The sequence below is a fragment of the Mus caroli genome, unplaced genomic scaffold, assembly GCF_978045245.1.
Source record: "Mus caroli unplaced genomic scaffold, Mus_caroli_1 scaffold_13, whole genome shotgun sequence".
Lineage (NCBI taxonomy): Eukaryota > Metazoa > Chordata > Mammalia > Rodentia > Muridae > Mus > Mus caroli.
The window spans coordinates 52384435-52401634 of NW_028227268.1; the positions used below are offsets into that span (position 1 = coordinate 52384435).

General features: G+C 45.1%; 1 protein-coding gene across 1 annotated transcript in view; it reads right to left on the reverse strand.

Annotated features, from left to right (window-relative positions):
• The window catches only part of Tm4sf5 (transmembrane 4 L six family member 5), a 36074-nt gene that overhangs the window by 781 nt on the left and 18093 nt on the right, over positions 1–17200 (reverse strand). The window contains exons 2-5 of the mRNA XM_021178114.3: positions 5725–5862; positions 4948–5605; positions 532–612; positions 55–191 (exon numbers count right to left, since the gene is read on the reverse strand). Coding sequence (XP_021033773.1) covers positions 55–191; positions 532–612; positions 4948–5121 — 392 coding nt within the window. The 5' untranslated portion in view covers positions 5122–5605; positions 5725–5862. The remainder of the gene's footprint in view (positions 1–54; positions 192–531; positions 613–4947; positions 5606–5724; positions 5863–17200) is intronic.

Below are 17200 nucleotides of genomic sequence, written 5' to 3' on the forward strand. Positions count from 1 at the left end.
GAGCAGGTGGGGAGAGGCACAGAACGGGGGATACAAATACAAAGTAGGACTTACTCGGTTTCTTGGAAGTGGTAGTCCCACTTGTTGTCTATTAAGCATTTGGGTCCAATTCGGAGCCCAGCTCCCGCCACTGACAGGCAGTAGATGGCGCCAAGCACCCCAAAGGCGGAGGAGAAGACGGAGCGCAGCATCTAGACAGGGCATGGAAAGGTAAGATAAGTAGGCCGGCCTCCTCCTTCAAACAGACACCCGTGTCCAGTGCCTCCGGCATACTGCCCCGCTCCTGCTCAGCCTGCCTAAAAATACATTTGTCTTTAAACCTTGGGTTTGAAGTTAGACGAATCATAAAAGCCATCTACAGTGGAGGTTCATGGGGCTTGTTAGCCCCCTCTGGTGGGGTTCATTTGAGACCCATGATTGGGAGGGAAGTGGTACCTGAGACCTCCTAGAGGCTGCCTTTAGACAGTGCTTCCGGTTCTGTGGAGGAAGGGATCAGAAACCAAGGCCTAAACTTGTGATTTTGATTCTTACCCTGCAGCGGTTGCCACAGCAACCTGCACCGCAGCAGCCCTTTCCCCCTGCCCGGACTGCTGCAATTCCTGGACACAGCACCTGTGGGATGAGAGAGAGTTGATAATAGCAGTTCTCCTAGGTCCTCAAGGCCGGACTTGCTTCATTGTCCATCTCAGGGAATCTGCCCATGATGCCCTGAGCCCTTTGGACTGTACAATCTTATCTATACTTTTCCGAATCACTGTTGGACTCGACCTTAATGTATATTTGTATATTTATTTCTATGCCTGCCTTATCTCTATCCAGATTATAGTTTCCTGGAGGGTTGGGTTTAATATACTACAGCTATCTTAGACAGAAGGCCATCAAACGTTTGGGTGACAGGGGACAATATATATTCTGCACAAATGCTTGCAGCATGGTAGGTTCCTACCTGAAAGGGAGTCAGGACCTTCATCCTCTCTATGAATTGACTACTTTCTCAGGGTGCCAGCTTTGCCACTGGTAAAGTGGATCTGCAAGACCTATCTCAGAAGACCACTCTCAGCGTTTAATGAGACAGCAGATGGTTTTGTCATGGCTGGGTCAAAGAGAGTGTCCCATGCTGACACGCACCTTCAACAGTACCATAGGATTGTACTGTTAGAAGGTGCGATGAGCAGGCTTGGTGGTCGACTGTGTAAGGATCTGCACAGAGACTCTTGGATCTCAGGGTTTCCTAAGAGTCAGTCTTTGGGTCCTTTTCCCCTTTGTGACCTTTATTATGAAGCTCACACCCGCCCAGGTAACCACTCACCTGTTAATAGTCACGTCCAGGCACCCAGACAGCCATATTAAACTGCCTGAAGGAGGTGCTCATTTTGAATGTCTTGAACATAAGAGCCCCCAAATTAATTTGCTCTTTGTCTTTCTTGTCTTCTTCCGTGAAAAAATATCCATCAATTTACCTAGGCTGGGAGATTTTGACCCTCCTATACAAGGGCTGACTTCAAGTGCTCTATACTTTTCCTCAGTAGCATCTAAATATCTTAGTCCTTTTTAACTCTATGCACTCAGTCCCTACTCCCCTTCCAGGAGGAAGATGTCCTCTGCCTCCCTAATAGATTTTCCACACTCTAGTCTCATGTCATTCCAGATTCCATCACACATGCTAGCATTTGATTAACTTAATATAAGTTCTTTTATCTGCTCAGTTCCTTTGAGGTATCTTCAAAGATGTCCTAGGCTGATGTGTGTGTGGGGTGGGGGGCTGGGGGGTGGGAACTGAGGCTAGCCTGGGCTACATAGCAAGTTCTAGGCTATCATGGACTACATGGTAAGCCTCACAAAGACTGAACTCACAAGGCATTTGAGACTCCCTTACTCTGCCTCCAACCTCATGTATCGCAACAGCCCTTGCCCTTGTACCTTAGTCCCACTATGTCACACTCTTTACTTGTCTTGTATCCATGGAATTCCACAGCTGGCTTTTTTTGTTCTTTTGTCTTATTCTAAGGCTTGATGAGCTCAAGGGCCTTGTGCATGGTAGGCAACTGCACTATCATGGAGTCCATCTCCAGCCCACATTTCTCTTAAATTTCATTAGCTTATTTTGAGACAAGCTCTACTATAGCCAAGGCAGGCATTAATCCATGATCCTCTACCTCCAAAGTGCTTGGATTACAGGCATGTCGCTAAACCCGGCTGTCTCCCAGCAACCCCTGAGCCCCACCACCACTTTCTCCATTTTTCCTTCTTTCCTCTCCTCTTATCTTCTTCCCTGCCCCTCTTCCCCACACACAAAGTTTTCACTGTCTAGCACCCAGGAAGGATTTGAACACCAGATCCTTTGGCTTTGACCTCCTGCATGCAGGGAGGCATACGCATACGGCACTAGGCCTGGCCTCCACAGCTGACCTGCACAAGCAAAAACAAGTGTTGGCCAATATGCACAGGACGAGAGGCAGTATTTTGTTCTTCTCCGAGGAAGGGACTGAAAGTTTTAGTCCGATCATCAGTTGCCACCTGAGAGAAAGATCTGCTTAGTTCAACCCATTTCCTGATGCGCTCTCCCTTCTGCCTCATGACAGATCTAAGGACAATATGCCACCTTCTTGCCTTTCTAGTGATGTCACCTGTGCAGATAACTAAAATTGCCTTCCTTTTTTTTTTTTTTTTTTTTTTTTTTTAGCTAGAGTCCCACTGTGTAGCCTCAGCTGGCCTGGGATTAAAGGTGAGAGCCACCACATCTGTCAGCTGCACGTGCTGTTAACCACTAGCCATCTCTTTAGCATTCTTCTCCTTTTTAAAAACTAGTTATTATATACAAGTACACTGTAGCTGTCTTCAGACACACTGGAAGAAGGCATCAGATCTCATTACAGACGGTTGTGAGCCACCATGTGGTTGCTAGAATTTAAACTCAGGACCTCTGGAAGAGCAGTCAGGGCTCTTAACCGCTGAGCCATCTCTCCAGCCCACTCTTCTCTCTCTCTTTTTTTTTTAAAGATTTATTTATTTACTTATTTATTACTTATTTATTACACTGTAGCTGTCGCTGTCTTCAGACACACCAGAAGAGGGCATCAGATCTCATTACAGGTGGTTGTGAGCCACCATGTGGTTGCTGAGATTTGAACTTCGGACCTTCGGAAGAGCAGTCGGGTGCTCTTACCCACTGAGCCATCTCTCCAGCCCACCACTCTTCTCTTTTAAAGGAAGGGTCTCTGTGCTGCCTCTCACATAGGCTGGCTTAAACTCTCAGTTCTCCCGTAGTCTTCAGACAGCTGAGAGCCAGGTGCGGTTTTGTTTGCTCACAATTCTGGGGCTTTAAGCTCATCCTTGGTTACAGAGTCAGTTCAAGACATACTGGGTTTCATGTGACCTTGTCTTAAAAACCAAAAAGAAAAAAAAAAAAAGTTGGGCCAGCGATGTATGGCTGCAGTCCTAGCATTTAGGAGGGAAGTGGCTTTCTGGGTTCAAGCCTACCCTCAGCTGCACAGTGAGCTCAAGGGCAAGGATGATGTGAAACCTTCCCCGGAACAAAACAAAACAAGTCAAACAGCAGCAACAATAACCACAAAAACTGTGTAGGGGGCAGTGGCACACATCTGCCTCTGCAGGTGGATCTCTGTGAACTCAAAGCCAGCCTGGTCTACATAGTGACTTCTAAGTCAGTCACGGTCACCCAATGAGATCTTGTGTCAAAAAAAAACAAACAAACAAACAAAAAAACCACCAGAATCCATTCAGGAGGCAGAGTAGAAAACAGGGTGTCAGAGGGCAAGGGGAAGGGAGTTGCTATGGGAGAGGTATCTCCATTCAGCTAATAACGATGTGGCCAGCAGAGGGGGCCAAAGTGCAACTTCTCCCAGAGAAGTTCAACAAGCAAGCTGGTTGTGGTAAAGGTGGGAAACCATGCTAGGTAGATCTCTGTCTGTATCCATGAAGATGCTACACTAGGTTAACCAGTCAAAAGTTCCCCCAAATGGTCAGGCATGTATGTGAGAGGTTCAGGCAGGAAGACTTCAAGTTCAGACTGGGTTATAAAATGATTCCTAGCTGGCCTGATATACTATCAGGATGTTGTTTCTAAATAAACAAACAAAAAGTAAAAAAATGAAAAAGAAAGTTCTTTAAATGGGAGGGAGTTGGAAGATGGGGAAAATCTAGATAGAATATTTGTGGTTTTCTTTTCCTCACTTTTTTTTTCTTGCTTTTTCAAGTAAGGGTTTTTCTGTGTAGCCCTGAAACTTGCTCAGTAGACCAGGCTAGCCTCGGAGATTCAATTGCCTCTGTTTCTGGAGTGCTGGGACCAAGGGCGTGCACTGTCACACCTGGCTCTTCTCTCCCTAGTCTGCAGGAAGACTGGGATATTTACTCTAAAATACCGACAACCTGGGTCCGGGATTGTATCCTGAGCACTTAACTTTGTACAGACTGGGGATCCTAGAAGACAGGCTGAGAAGGAACAGCTATGGAAGAGAGGGAAAGCAAGCATGGAGTTGGCTGGTGGAGTGTCTAATCTGAGATATCAACCTGGGCTGCAGAGGTTGCTCTGGGCACCCACCCTTGCCGGTTATGACACTGCCCTGAAACTTCCCACACAACTAGCCTTTCTCCTCATAATGAGGTGGTTTTTGTTTTTTGTTTTGTTTTTTGCATATGTTTAGTAGTAGAGGCAAGGAGGGGCACAGAGAACTTACTCCCACCTAGTAGGGAGGTCCCTCCTTCCCCCCATTCCTCAGACACTCAACTCAGGACCCTAGGGCTCCTCCAGGACCCTCTACAGAATGGTTACTGTATGTGAGCAGATGGACAGACCCCTAATCCCCGTCAAACCCTTGCCATTTCATTCAGAGCCAAGCGAGTCCTTTCCCCTCTTTTCTTCTCAGTTCCATCCCTGGTCCCTTAGCTCGGTACCCAGGCCCCTGGCTAGTGCTCCAGCATTCTCACCATCAGGCCCCCTCCAATGAAGCCACCCATGAGCCAAACTTGCAAGCTGAGGTTGCTGTTCGTCCAGGTGGTCTTCCCATCAGGTACCAGCAGGAGGGCGTTGGCCACGATGCAGACCAGGGAGAGAGGGATGAGGGAGAGCCCCAGGCAGCGCGCACACTTTCCAGTACACATGTCTGAGGCTTCCAGACAGGCAGGAGTGGAGTGAAAGTAAGCAGGGAAGGAAGTGCCAGGCTCCGGAGGAAAACAGGTGGGAGCTTGGAGCAAAGGTCTGAGGAGAGGAGTGGCTGGTAGACTCGCAATGATAAGAGAGAGGCCCTGAGGAAGTGGAGGGGCTGCAGCTGGTGAGGTGAAGAGAGGGGTGTGGCAGTCGGAGCTGCGGGAGCTGATCGTTCAAGGGAAGGTGACTGGGGTCAGCGTCTCCCTCCTTGGTCTGTGTACACCTTTGTACCGCCCCTCCTTGTCTACTTGAAGGCTCAACTTGAACCCTTCACCTCTGGAAGTCTCAGTTGTTCCCATCTGTGGAAAAGGTTGGCTGAAGCCACTTGCCCAGAGAGCTGTTGTAAGGATTCGATGGGTTAGAAAGCCTTGTCAATTAGGAAGTGCGGGACAGATGTACGGTGGCCCCATGATTTCTGTCCCACAGGGAGAGGTTTTTCTGTTAAGAAAGTAAAAAGACTACAGTGGAGTCAGGCAGGACTCACCCCAGTAACTGAGCTATTCAGAAAAAGTGTGTTTGAGGTCCACCTGGGTATACTAGATGGTTTTGTGTGTTACCTTGACACAAGTTAGAGACATCACAGAGAAAGGAGTTGAGAAAAGACCTCCATGAGATCCATTGTCTCAATTAGTGATTGTAGGGCAGGGCCCAGCTGTTGGTAGGTTGTGCCGCCTCTGGGCTGATGATCCCAGGTTCTATTAAAAAAAAAAAAAAAGCAGTGGGCAGTGGTGGCTCAGGCCTTTAATCCCAGCACTTGGGAGGCAGAGGCAGGTGGATTTCTGAGTTCGAGGCCAGCCTGGTCTACAAAGTGAGTTCCAGGACAGCCAGGGCTACACAGAGAAACCCTGTCTCTAAAAGCAGGCTGAGCAAGCCATGAGAAGCAAGCCAGTAAGCATCCCCGTGGCCTATGTATTAGCTTCTGCCTCCAGGTTCCAGCCCTGATTCCCCCAATGGTGGACTATGATCTGGAAGTGTAAATTGAACAAACGCTTTTCTCTATGTTGAGGCCTGCTCCTTTTAGCATAACTGCAGCCATTTTGTATTCAGTCTCCATTTTGCCTTTTTTTTTTTTTTCCTTTTTTTGGTTTTTCAAGACGGGGTTTCTCTGTATTTTGCTCTTAAGATGAAAATTAAGTTCAGGTTCTCAGACTCCACTTCCCTGACGTAATTATTCATAGCTGACGCTGAAGAATGCTACTAATGAGGCAAACAGTTATGCTTCTAATATTTATGCTGTTATCTCAATGGACTGGAACTGCCCCATTGATTACCTGTGACTTTGCTCTTACTTCACCTAGGACCAATCAGCTTAAAGGTTAGCTAATGATAGTCTGTCTAGTTAGCCAAAAGTGGTGTGCCACTTCAATGCTTGCTTTCAAACTTTTTTCTCCTCCTCCTTGGCAGAGTATGTAGACACAGATGGCCTGGGACTTGCTATGGACACCAGGCTGGCTTCAAACTCACGAAGATTCACCTGCCCCTGCCTCTTTTTCCTTTCCTTTCTTTCTTTCTCTCTCTCTCTTCTTTCTTTCTTTCTTTCTTTCTTTCTTTCTTTCTTTCTTTCTTTCTTTCTTTCTTTCTTTCTTCCTTCCTTCCTTCCTTCCTTCCTTCCTTCCTTCCTTCCTTCCTTCCTTCCTTCCTTCCTTTCTTTCTTTCTTTCTTTCTTTCTTTCTTTCTTTCTTTCTTTCTTTCTTTCTTTCTTTTTCCGAGACAGGGTTTCTCTGTGTAGCCTTGGCTGTCCTGGAACTCACTCTGTAGACCAGGCTGGCCTCGAACTCAGAAATCCGCCTGCCTCTGCCTCCCAAGTGCTGGGATTAAAGGCATGCGCCACCATGCCCAGCACCTGCCCCTGCCTCTTGAGTGTTGGGATTAAAGGTATGTGTCACAATGCTTAGCTCCCATTTTCACTTGGTTTTGTTCTTATTCTGAGACCAAAGAAGTTCTGGTTTTGTTGAGGTGCTGAAGGTTCTGGTAACCTGTTGTCATTGTGAGAGAAGGCCAGCCTGTTGGGATGTGAAATATAGAGGGAAGAGAAGAGAAAACTAGAGAGCCTAAGTCATTCTGACCCTGACCATATAGACCCGTCTGGTCATCTCTTGGAATGCTTCGACTCTGTGAACTGGTTTGAGGTATCTTTCTGTCAACTTTAGTATAAGGAATCTATTTTATTTTATTCTTGGCTCTTAGAAGCAATGTTGTACTATGGGGATCAGACTGGTCTCAAATTCATTATCCTCCTGCCTCAGTATCATGAGGACTGGAAATATAGGAAATGTACCACTATCCCCAGTGAATGAATCATTTTTTTAAAAGATTTGATTTTATTTCATGTGTTTGAGTGCTTTGCCTGCCGTGCATGTCTGCATACCATGTTCACGTGTGTAGGAAGAGACCAGAAGAAAGTATCAGATCCTCTGGAACTGGAGCTAAAGGTTGCTAGCGCCCATGTGAACGCTGGGAACTTAACTGTTGAGTCATCTCTCCGGCCCCTGGAATCATTTTAGATACAGGAATCCTGTAAGCCCTTGCTTCCTTTGGACTTGGTGCTGGAGAGCGCATGGATTCACAGTTTTAGGACTAAGTCGCAGATTGCACCCCTGAAGGATTCACCCATGTTTGGCAGCACCCGGTCATGCCATAACCAGAGGAGGGTTGCAGGAAATGCCACAGGACCTCACAAAAGACAGTGTCATAGGGAACGGGATGTCTAATCAGGAGCCTCTGTTGACTCTCCTGCCCAAACAAGCCTCTATAGACATGTGGGAAACAGAGAGAAAACTAGGTGCCTCTCAAAACTAAGGGGCAGAATCTTGGAGGCATCCCTGTTACCTGTAAGACAGAGAAACAGTAATGAAGAATTTATCAAATGAGCAGACGCCTGGGGAAAAAAGTACTTAGAACTTTCCCTATCTGCTCCAGCTGTTTGCCTCTGACTCATGAGCAATGACATGGTCATTGATATTTGGCCTTGCTTCCGTTTGCTTGTTTGACACTTTAGCTTTAACAATGTTTCCGGGCAGAAGGTCAGAGGTACCTATGCTTGTCAGTTTCAGCATTCAGGAGTCAGAGGCAGCATTCTTACAAGTTTGAGAGGCCAGCCTGAGCTAGATAGTGAGTGTCTGGCTAGCCTGAGCTACATAGTAACTTCCCAGGTGTTAGGGTTATATAGTGAGAACTTGTCTCAGAGTAAACACAACCAAAAACAAAATTTCCAGGGTGAAGGACATGGGAAGGGCAGTGAGGAAGTGGATCAATTGGCGCAAGGTATGGAGCCACGAATGGATGAAAGCATCACAACTAAAATCATTACTTGTTATATCAGCTTAACATTTTAAAATTTTATTTTCACAGTGCTTCTGATATCTTTTCTGTCATTTCCTTTCCAGGTTTTTATTCTCTTGCGCCTTGGGAGGGCTATGTTAGAGCTGAACCAGTGGTTCTTTTTCAGTGCTGTGCATCATTCTTTAGCTTGTCATTCCGCCTCTCTCTGAAAAACCCCAGCCCTCCTGTCCTCCTGCAGCCTCCTCTGAGGGGTTCTGAACCGATGGCTTACCATGCCTAGAGCAACTGGACCTGTGAACTTCCATAAAAAGGGAACACCTTGACCTGATTCCTCAGCCCTCTCTCTACTGATGTCCTCCAACATGCCTGTCTGTGGTCCCTCATGCTAGAATGTACCTCCACTACACGGGTGGAATGGAAAGCAGGCAGAATCCACAAGACCTCAGCACCAACATACATAAAACAGAAATACATCTTTTAAGAAATTAAAATAAAAAAGCACTGTCTGGTGCCACCTGTCACTGTCATTGTCAGCAGAGGAACACGATGGGCCACCCATTGATTTTTTAAAAGGTGTCTGATACAAGGGAAAAGCCTCAGTTTGATGCTAATCTAGATCAGCTGCCCCCTAGCCAATACTTTTATGTGTGAGTGAAATATTTATATTTATTTACCATGAACACTATGGGTTTTTATTAATTTTTATGTGTGTGGGTGTAGGTATAAGTGCCAGTGTGCCACCGCACACTTGTGGAGGACAGATGAGAACCTCTGGTGTCAGCCCTTGCTGCTAGCCTTGTTTGAGGCAGGGTCTCTCCTTTGTCACCACACATGCCAGGCTAGCTGGCCCATGGACTTCTAAAGTCCATTCTGTCTTCACTTCCCATTTGCTATAGGAACACTGGGACCACAGGAGTGCACTGCCACATCTGGATCCACATCTGGCTTCTATGTGGGTTCTGGGATTTGAACTCAGATCCTCCCACTTGCACAGCAAGCCCTTTTACCCACTGAGCAAACTTTCCAGCCATCCCATGTGGGGAAAAGTGACCACTGATTTACTACAGAGCTGAGTATGACCTTGGATTTCTTTTCTTTTCTTTTTTTTTCTTTTTCTTTTTTTTTTTTTTTTAGGTTTTTCGAGACAGGGTTTCTCTGTATAGCCCTGGCTGTCCTGGCACTCACTTTGTAGACCAGGCTGGCCTCGAACTCAGAAATCCACCTGCCTCTGCCTCCCGAGTGCTGGGATTAAAGGCGTGCGCCACCACGCCCGGCTCTTCTTTTCTTTTTTAAACAAATAAAAGACTTTACTTAAAGCACATTTCTCTCATGATGATTATTTTCTTCAAAGAACATTTTGAAAAGTCTTAAAGTATTCTTCATTTATTTCCTACGATTTTTTTTTCATCTTGCCATTAGTCAGCCATGTTGCTGTAAAGCTGGGTTTAATCATTAACAAGCCTAATTATGTCCACAAAGCTACTGATACTGGCCAGAAGAACTGTAATTTCAATAGACAATTTTACTCATAGCTGAGTCATTACATACTATCAAATGACAAAATCAAGTCTAGTATATGACAGCTGGAACTTACATAACTGCCAGTAGTCATGGCTTTTCACTTACGTTTCAAATTTATGATACAGAACAGCAAGGTAGAATTCAGTCTTAGGACCTCATAACTTGTTTGAAACATTAGTTATTTTGGTGCCTTATACACAATCGTGCTGTCCAGAAAGTGTGGCCAATAGGTGGCGTCTTCATTGCATTTTTAGACCAAACTGGCCTGAAACTCAGGGATCTACCTATGGCTCCTTCCCAGGTGCTGAGATTAAAGTCATGCACCACCAGGTCCAGCTCATGTTATTAATTTTAATGAGCATGTGTCTGTACACACATGTATCCCACATGTGTGTGTGAATGTGTGTGAAGATCGGAGGACAATCTTCATGTCATCTTCAGGGACACTGTTCACCTACTTTGAGACAAGGTCTCTCACTGGCTTGGAGATCATTAATAGACGAGGCTACACCAGAAGGCCAGTGACCCTCAGGGAACAACTTCCTCATTGCTGGGATTATAAGCACAAGCCAACATGACCAGAATTTTAATGTAGGTTCTGGGGACTGAATGCGTGTCTGAATGCTCGTAAGGCAAGTACTTTATGCACTAAGCCATCTCTCCAGCCCCTTCATTATGTTATGTTTCTGTGTGTGTGTGTGTGTGTCTCCCTCCTTTCCCTTTTCTCTATCCCTTTCCTTCTATGCCCCTGCTCCTGTGTGTGTGTGTGTGTGTGTGTGTGTGTGTGTGTGTGTGTGTGTGTGAGGTCTCATGGGTGTTTGGCAAGTGCCCAGGCACTGAGTCACATTGCTCGTCTTATTTCAAGCAACTCTCTGTGGATGACATAACATTAATACAACATTAACAAAACATTGTTGAGATTTGAAAACATTTCCTCAAACACAGGAGAGATCGCAATATCCCAAAGTGAATGCTGGAAACCACGATTACTGTAGGATTCGGGAATACTTTTGGGAAAGACTTTTGGTGAAGGTACTAGAATTCCAGAGGTAGGAGCTAGAAAGAACAGGCTGAGGTGAAAGGGCTCTGGCCTGCAGTTGGAGCAGGATGGACCTTGTGAAAAAATAGTATGCATAAAGTGACACAGCATCGAGAGATGGAGAGATGGCTCAGAGGTTAAGAGCACTGACTGTTCTTCCAGAGGTCCTGAATTCAATTCCCAGCAACCACATGGCAGCTTACATTTGTCTGTAACTCCTGTTCCAGGGGATCTTAATGCCCTTACACAGACACACGTGCAGACAAAATAACCATGTACATTAAAAATAATTCAATAAATCATTTAAAAACCCATAAGCTCAGACAGAAGGATCAAAGAACAGGCTTGAGACGAAGGGGAACAAGGAGGGGGGAGGGGCGAATTTGAGAAAACTCTCAGGTTTAGATACAACAAAGACACAACAAAACAAAGAAGTGTCTCAGCTCCCAGAAAGGTTGAAGAGCTGTAGTTTGTGAGCCTGGGATACAGTGCTTGCTTATTCTATAGTCAGGTTCTCACCCTTCTAGTGCTGCGACCCTTCAATACGGTTCCTCATGTCATGGTGACACCCCCCCCCCCCCCCCCGTCACTAACCATAACATTATTCCATTGCTGATTCCTAGTGGTAATTTTGCTACTGTTACTAATAGTAAATATCTGTGTTTTCCCATGGTCTTAGTCATCCCCCGTGAAAGGGTAGTTTGACTCCCCAGGTTGAGAATGGCTGTTCTACAGTATCACAAAGGCTGGGGACAAACAAGCCAATCCAGGATGTCATCTTCCTGAGGAGAGAACGTGGTGGCGCTCAAGCGTAGTTGGGTTGTTAGCAGGTTGAAAGGTTTACAGGATCACAGGAAAGACTCATCTGAAGAAATATTTCAGCTAAAAGCCGAGTGTGACCAAGCGTGGTGGCCCAGGCAATTTCAGCACTTAAAAAGCAGAGACAGCTCGTGGGATGACCTAGGCCCTCTGGATATACGTTAGAGCTGTGTAGTTTGGTCTTGTGGGACTCCTAACAGCAGGAGCAGGGGCTGTCTCTGACTCCATTGCCTGCCTTTGGGACCCTTTCCTCCTACTGGGCTGCCTTGTGCAGCATTAATAGGCGAGGAGATGCCTGCAACTTGACACTCCGCGAGCTGGTTGATATCCATGGTTTTACTAAAGCGAAACAGAGAAGGAGTGTATGGATGTGTGGAGGGGAGGTGCAGGGGAGGGACTGGGAGGAGAGAAGGGAGGGAAAACTGCAGTTGGGATGTAAAATAAATAAATTAATCTATTTTTAAGGCAGATTAGATGCAAGTTTCATGGCCAGCATGGTCTGCATAGCAAATTCTAGGTCAGTCTGGGTAACACAGAGACATTGTCTCAAAAACAAAACAAAACAAAACAAAACAAAACAAAAAACCAAACAAACCCCAAAACAAAAACAGAACAAGTAAAGGAAGTTGGACCTCTGCAAAATTTAAAAGGACACTAGAGGCCTGGGAGTGTGGCTTAGTGACAGAAAGCTTGTCTACCAGGTCCTAGATATTAAATGACTCGGGACAAAGGGACAGGGTGAAAGCTACAACAGCAAAGAGTCAGGACTCAGTTATTGTGTGCGCGGCCAAGCTTACCACTGTCTGGAGTCGTGTGACCACGTGAAAGACCGGAACTCGTTTCTGAGAATGCTTAGGTTTGGGAACACCATGGTGCCTCCTCCATTTGTGGGAAGTAATCTTAACTCAGCAAGCGATGAAATGAAGTCAACCCTCCAAATAGGGAAGTTTAGTCATAAGCCTAAATCATTTTTGTAAACAAGGTTTCTCACTCAAAAAATTACTTGGAAGAGAAAATATAAAGCTTAAGTACTAAAATGTTGTTGTATTTTAAAGATGTATTTATTTATTTTACGTATGTGAGTCCACTGTAGCTGTAAGATGGGTGTGAGCCTTCATGTGGTTGTTGGGAACTGAATTTTTAAGACCTCTGTCCTGCTCACTCTGGTCAACTCTGCTCGCTCCGGCCCAAAGACTTATTTATTATTTTATGTAAGTACACTATAGCTGGCTTCAGATGCACCAAAAGAGGGCGTCAGATCTCATTACGGGTGGTTGTGAGCCACCATGTGGTTGCTGGGATTTGAACTCAGGACCTTTGGAAGAGCAGTCAGTGCTCTTACCCGCTGAGCCATTTCGCCAGCCCCTAAAATGTTGTTAATGGAAGCAAGATATGAATCATTTATTAATCATTATTATCTGCTACATACTGAGTCCTTTATATAATAATAATAAACAATAAAACTGAAATCTCAGCCAGAGGTGGTTATAACTACTGAGCCATCTCTTCAGACCTAAAAGAAATTTCTTATGCCCAGTTTGGGGCCTATAACCATAATCCCAGCACTTTGAAGGCTGAAGCAAAAAGATTGTTAAGAGTTTGAGACTATATAATTAGTTATAGGTTACTCATGGAAAGGCTCTCTTTTAAAAACTAATTTTTATGTGGTTCATCAGTAAATATTTATCTGTATACTGTACAGTGGCAGTGCACACCTCTAACCCCAGCACTCGGGAGGCAGAGGCAGTCAGATCTCTGAGTTTAAGGACCGCCTGGTCTAGAGAGCAAGTTTCAAGACAGCCAGGGCTGTTACATAGAGAAACCCTGTCTCAAAACCAAAGTGATACATAAGTAAAGTGTAGGGAACATAGATTAATTAGCAGGAGGAGTAATTAAAGAGCCTCAAGAGTAAGAGGGTCTCCAAGATGGGGACACTAGGCCGAGAGATGGTTCAGTGAGCCACATACCCTGAGAAATCCTATCTTTTTTTTTTTTTTTTTTTTTAAAGATTTATTTATTCATTACATGTAAGTACACTGCAGCTGTCTTCAGATACACCAGAAGAGGGAGTCAGATCTTGTTAAGGATGGTTGTGAGCCACCATGTGGTTGCTGGGATTTGAACTAAGGACCTTTGGAAGAGCAGTCGGGTGCTCTTACCTGCTGAGCCATCTCACCAGCCCCCGAGAAATCCTATCTTTAAACAACAATAACAACAGCAATAAATAAAATAAAAATAGGCAAAAGGCCACCTGGAACTCAGTCTATAGACCAGACTGGCCTTGAACTCATGGATACTTGCCTGTTGGGATTAGAGGCAGGAGCCACCGTGCTTGGCTGGTGGTCATCAGTTTCTTAACAAAATCAAAAACACTATTTCTAAATGATTCAGCAATGGCACTTGGTATTTATAACCTAAATGTTTTGAAAACTATACAAAAACCCGGACATGTCCTGATAGAGCAGCTCCACTTGCATTGATGGAACTTTGAATCAACTGAACGGTTCTTCAGTGGGAATATTAGTTACAAATTGGGTCATTGAAACCAGATAACCCAACAGGAGCAACTTTACAGTGGAAAGTTCAGAATCTCAGCCCATCCTGGTGCAGAGGGCGAAGTGGAGCTGGGGAGGAGGGGCACAGGACCATGCAGTGAAATCCATTCCATGGCAGTGAACCATGAACAGAAGAGGCCAGAACCAGATAGAGCTTACTTCTCCCAGCTAGACTCCCTGTGGCAGCTAATCTTTGTTGTCAACCTGAACACATCTGGGATCAACTAAAACCCAAATGCTGGGCCTGTGAGAACTTCTTTTAAGTATATATATATATTTTTTTTTAAATGTTTTAGATTTATTTATTTATTATATGTAAGTACATTGTAGCTGTCTTCAGACACTCCAGAAGACGGAGTCAGATCTCGTTATGGATGGTTGTGAGCCACCATGTGGTTGCTGGGATTTGAACTCTGGACCTTCGGAAGAGCAGTCGGGTGCTCTTACCCACTAAGCCATCTCACCAGCCCTCTTTTAAGTATATTATGTGAAGCAGGAATACATGCCCTAAAGCTGGGCCACACCTTCTGATGACAAGCCGCAGAAGAGGACATGCAAGAAGGAAACTTGCTTTTTGCCTCCTTGCCCTCACTTTCTGTAGCAAGTTCGTCTATCCTGTCGCTGCAGCTGGTATTACACCAAATTCCTTCAGGACTCCAATGCACAGTGAAGACCAGCAGAGCTCCAAGAGTCCTCCAGGCCTTCCGCACCACACTGGGGCTGCCAAGACAGCTAGCTTCCTTTGTAGCCTGTGCAGCCACCAGATGCCTTTCTGTGGTAAGGCAGCCATTGTTGGAACACCTGGTCACATTCTGTAAGCCAGCCTGACAAATCCCCTTTGTGTGTGTGTCTTTATAATTAATACACACACATATAAATATATATTTATCCTATCAATTCTGTTCCCTTAGGAAACCCTGACTAGAAGGCTGGAGAGACGGTTCAGAGGTCAAGAGCCCTGGCTGTTCTTCCAGAGGTCCTAAGTTTAATTCCCAGCAACCACATGGTGGCTCACAACCATCTATAATACGAACTAATGCCCTCTTTTGGCATGCAGGTGTACAGAGCACTCATATATTGAATTAAAAAAATAAATAAACAAATAAATAAATCGACAGGGCAGGGGAGAAACTAGTCAGAAAACCCTGACTGGTAATACACCCTCATTCTGAAGGTTTCACATCCTCACAAAATAAGTGTCACCCGTGGGAGACCAAGTGTTTAAGCACATGAGCCCGTGGGGACCTTTCAGAGTCAAACCCTAACGTTTTGCCATCTCATAAAAGCAAAATGTATTCAGTCCACCTTTGAAAATCCCCATAGTTCTGTTCCTGTTCCAACGCTGTTCTTAAGTGAATTAATGTGCTGTGGTTCTGCTCTTGAAAAACATATCGGAGTGCTAAAATAAACAAGCGACCCAGGCCCTGGGGACACCTGCAGAGAACTTAGATTTACATTACTGAGTGAGAGAGATCAGTCTGAAATGCAGTAGGAGTTCATTCCAAACCCACAAAATGACGGAGACAGTGAAAGCTACAGTAATTGACAGAACTGTTGACAGAGGAAGAGGTAAATAATTGTATCTTTAAAAATTAGTTCACCAATTTTTAGTTAATCAATAATTGCCCACATGTATATCTGTGTACCGTGTGTATGACTATACCCTCAGAAGCCAGAGCGTTGTGTTGCATCCACTGGAACTGGAGTTAGAGATGGTTCCATGTGGCTGCTGGGAATCAAACCCAGATCCTCTGGAAGAGGACTCAGTGCTCTTAACCACTGAAGCCAGCTCTCCAGCCATCAACTATATTGTTTCTTAGGGAACTGAAATGCCCTGAATGATATTGGTGGAATCCATATGTCATTATCTTCGTGTCCAAACACAGAATGGATAACACCGAGAGTGAATCCTAGTGTGAACCATGGACTCTGGTTGATAATGATATAAATATAGGTTGATGGATTATGGCAAATGTTCCATGTGGTACCGGATGTCGATAACAGGAGAGGCTGTCAGGGTCAGAGGACAATTTTGCTTAGAACCTAAGTATATAGTGTGTGTGTATGTGTGTGTGTAACTCTGTATGTGTGTGTATCTCTATGTGTGTATGAATGTCTCTCTGTGTGTAACTCTGTGTGTGTGTGTGTAACTCTCTCTCTCTCTCTCTCTCTCTCTCTCTCTCTCTCTGTGTGTGTGTGTAGATAAATAGGAAGATACAGGATCTTACTGTGGTGCTGAGGCTGGTCTCTATCTCCTGGATTCAAGGGATTGTCTTACTTTAGCTATTGGAGTAGCTGAAACTATGGGTGAGTACCACATACTCCTTGGATGACGTGTGCACACACACACACACACACACAGCGAGAGAGAGAGAGAGAGAGAGAGAGAGAGAGAGAGAGAGAGAGAGAGAGAGCAAATGATGACACTGGAGGCTGGAGAGATGGCTCAGTGTTAAGAGTACTTGTTCCAGGGAATCCAAGTTGGATTCCCAGAACCCACATAGCAGTTCACAGCTGTTTGTATCTCTAGTTCCGGGACATCTCATGCCATCTTTTAGCCTCTGTGGCTCCAGGCACATAGTGGTACACAAACACACAAAACACCCACCCATATAAAATAGAAATTAGAAAGGTTTTTTAGATTTATTTACTTAGTTTATGCATATGGGTGTTTTGTCTGCATGTATATCTGTATAACAGACTCTGACCCCAAAAGACTACAGCCATAGACAGCTGTGAGTTGTCATGTGGTCGTTGGGACTTGAACTCTGGACCTATGAAAGAGCAGTCAGTGCTCTTAGCCACTGAGCTATCTCT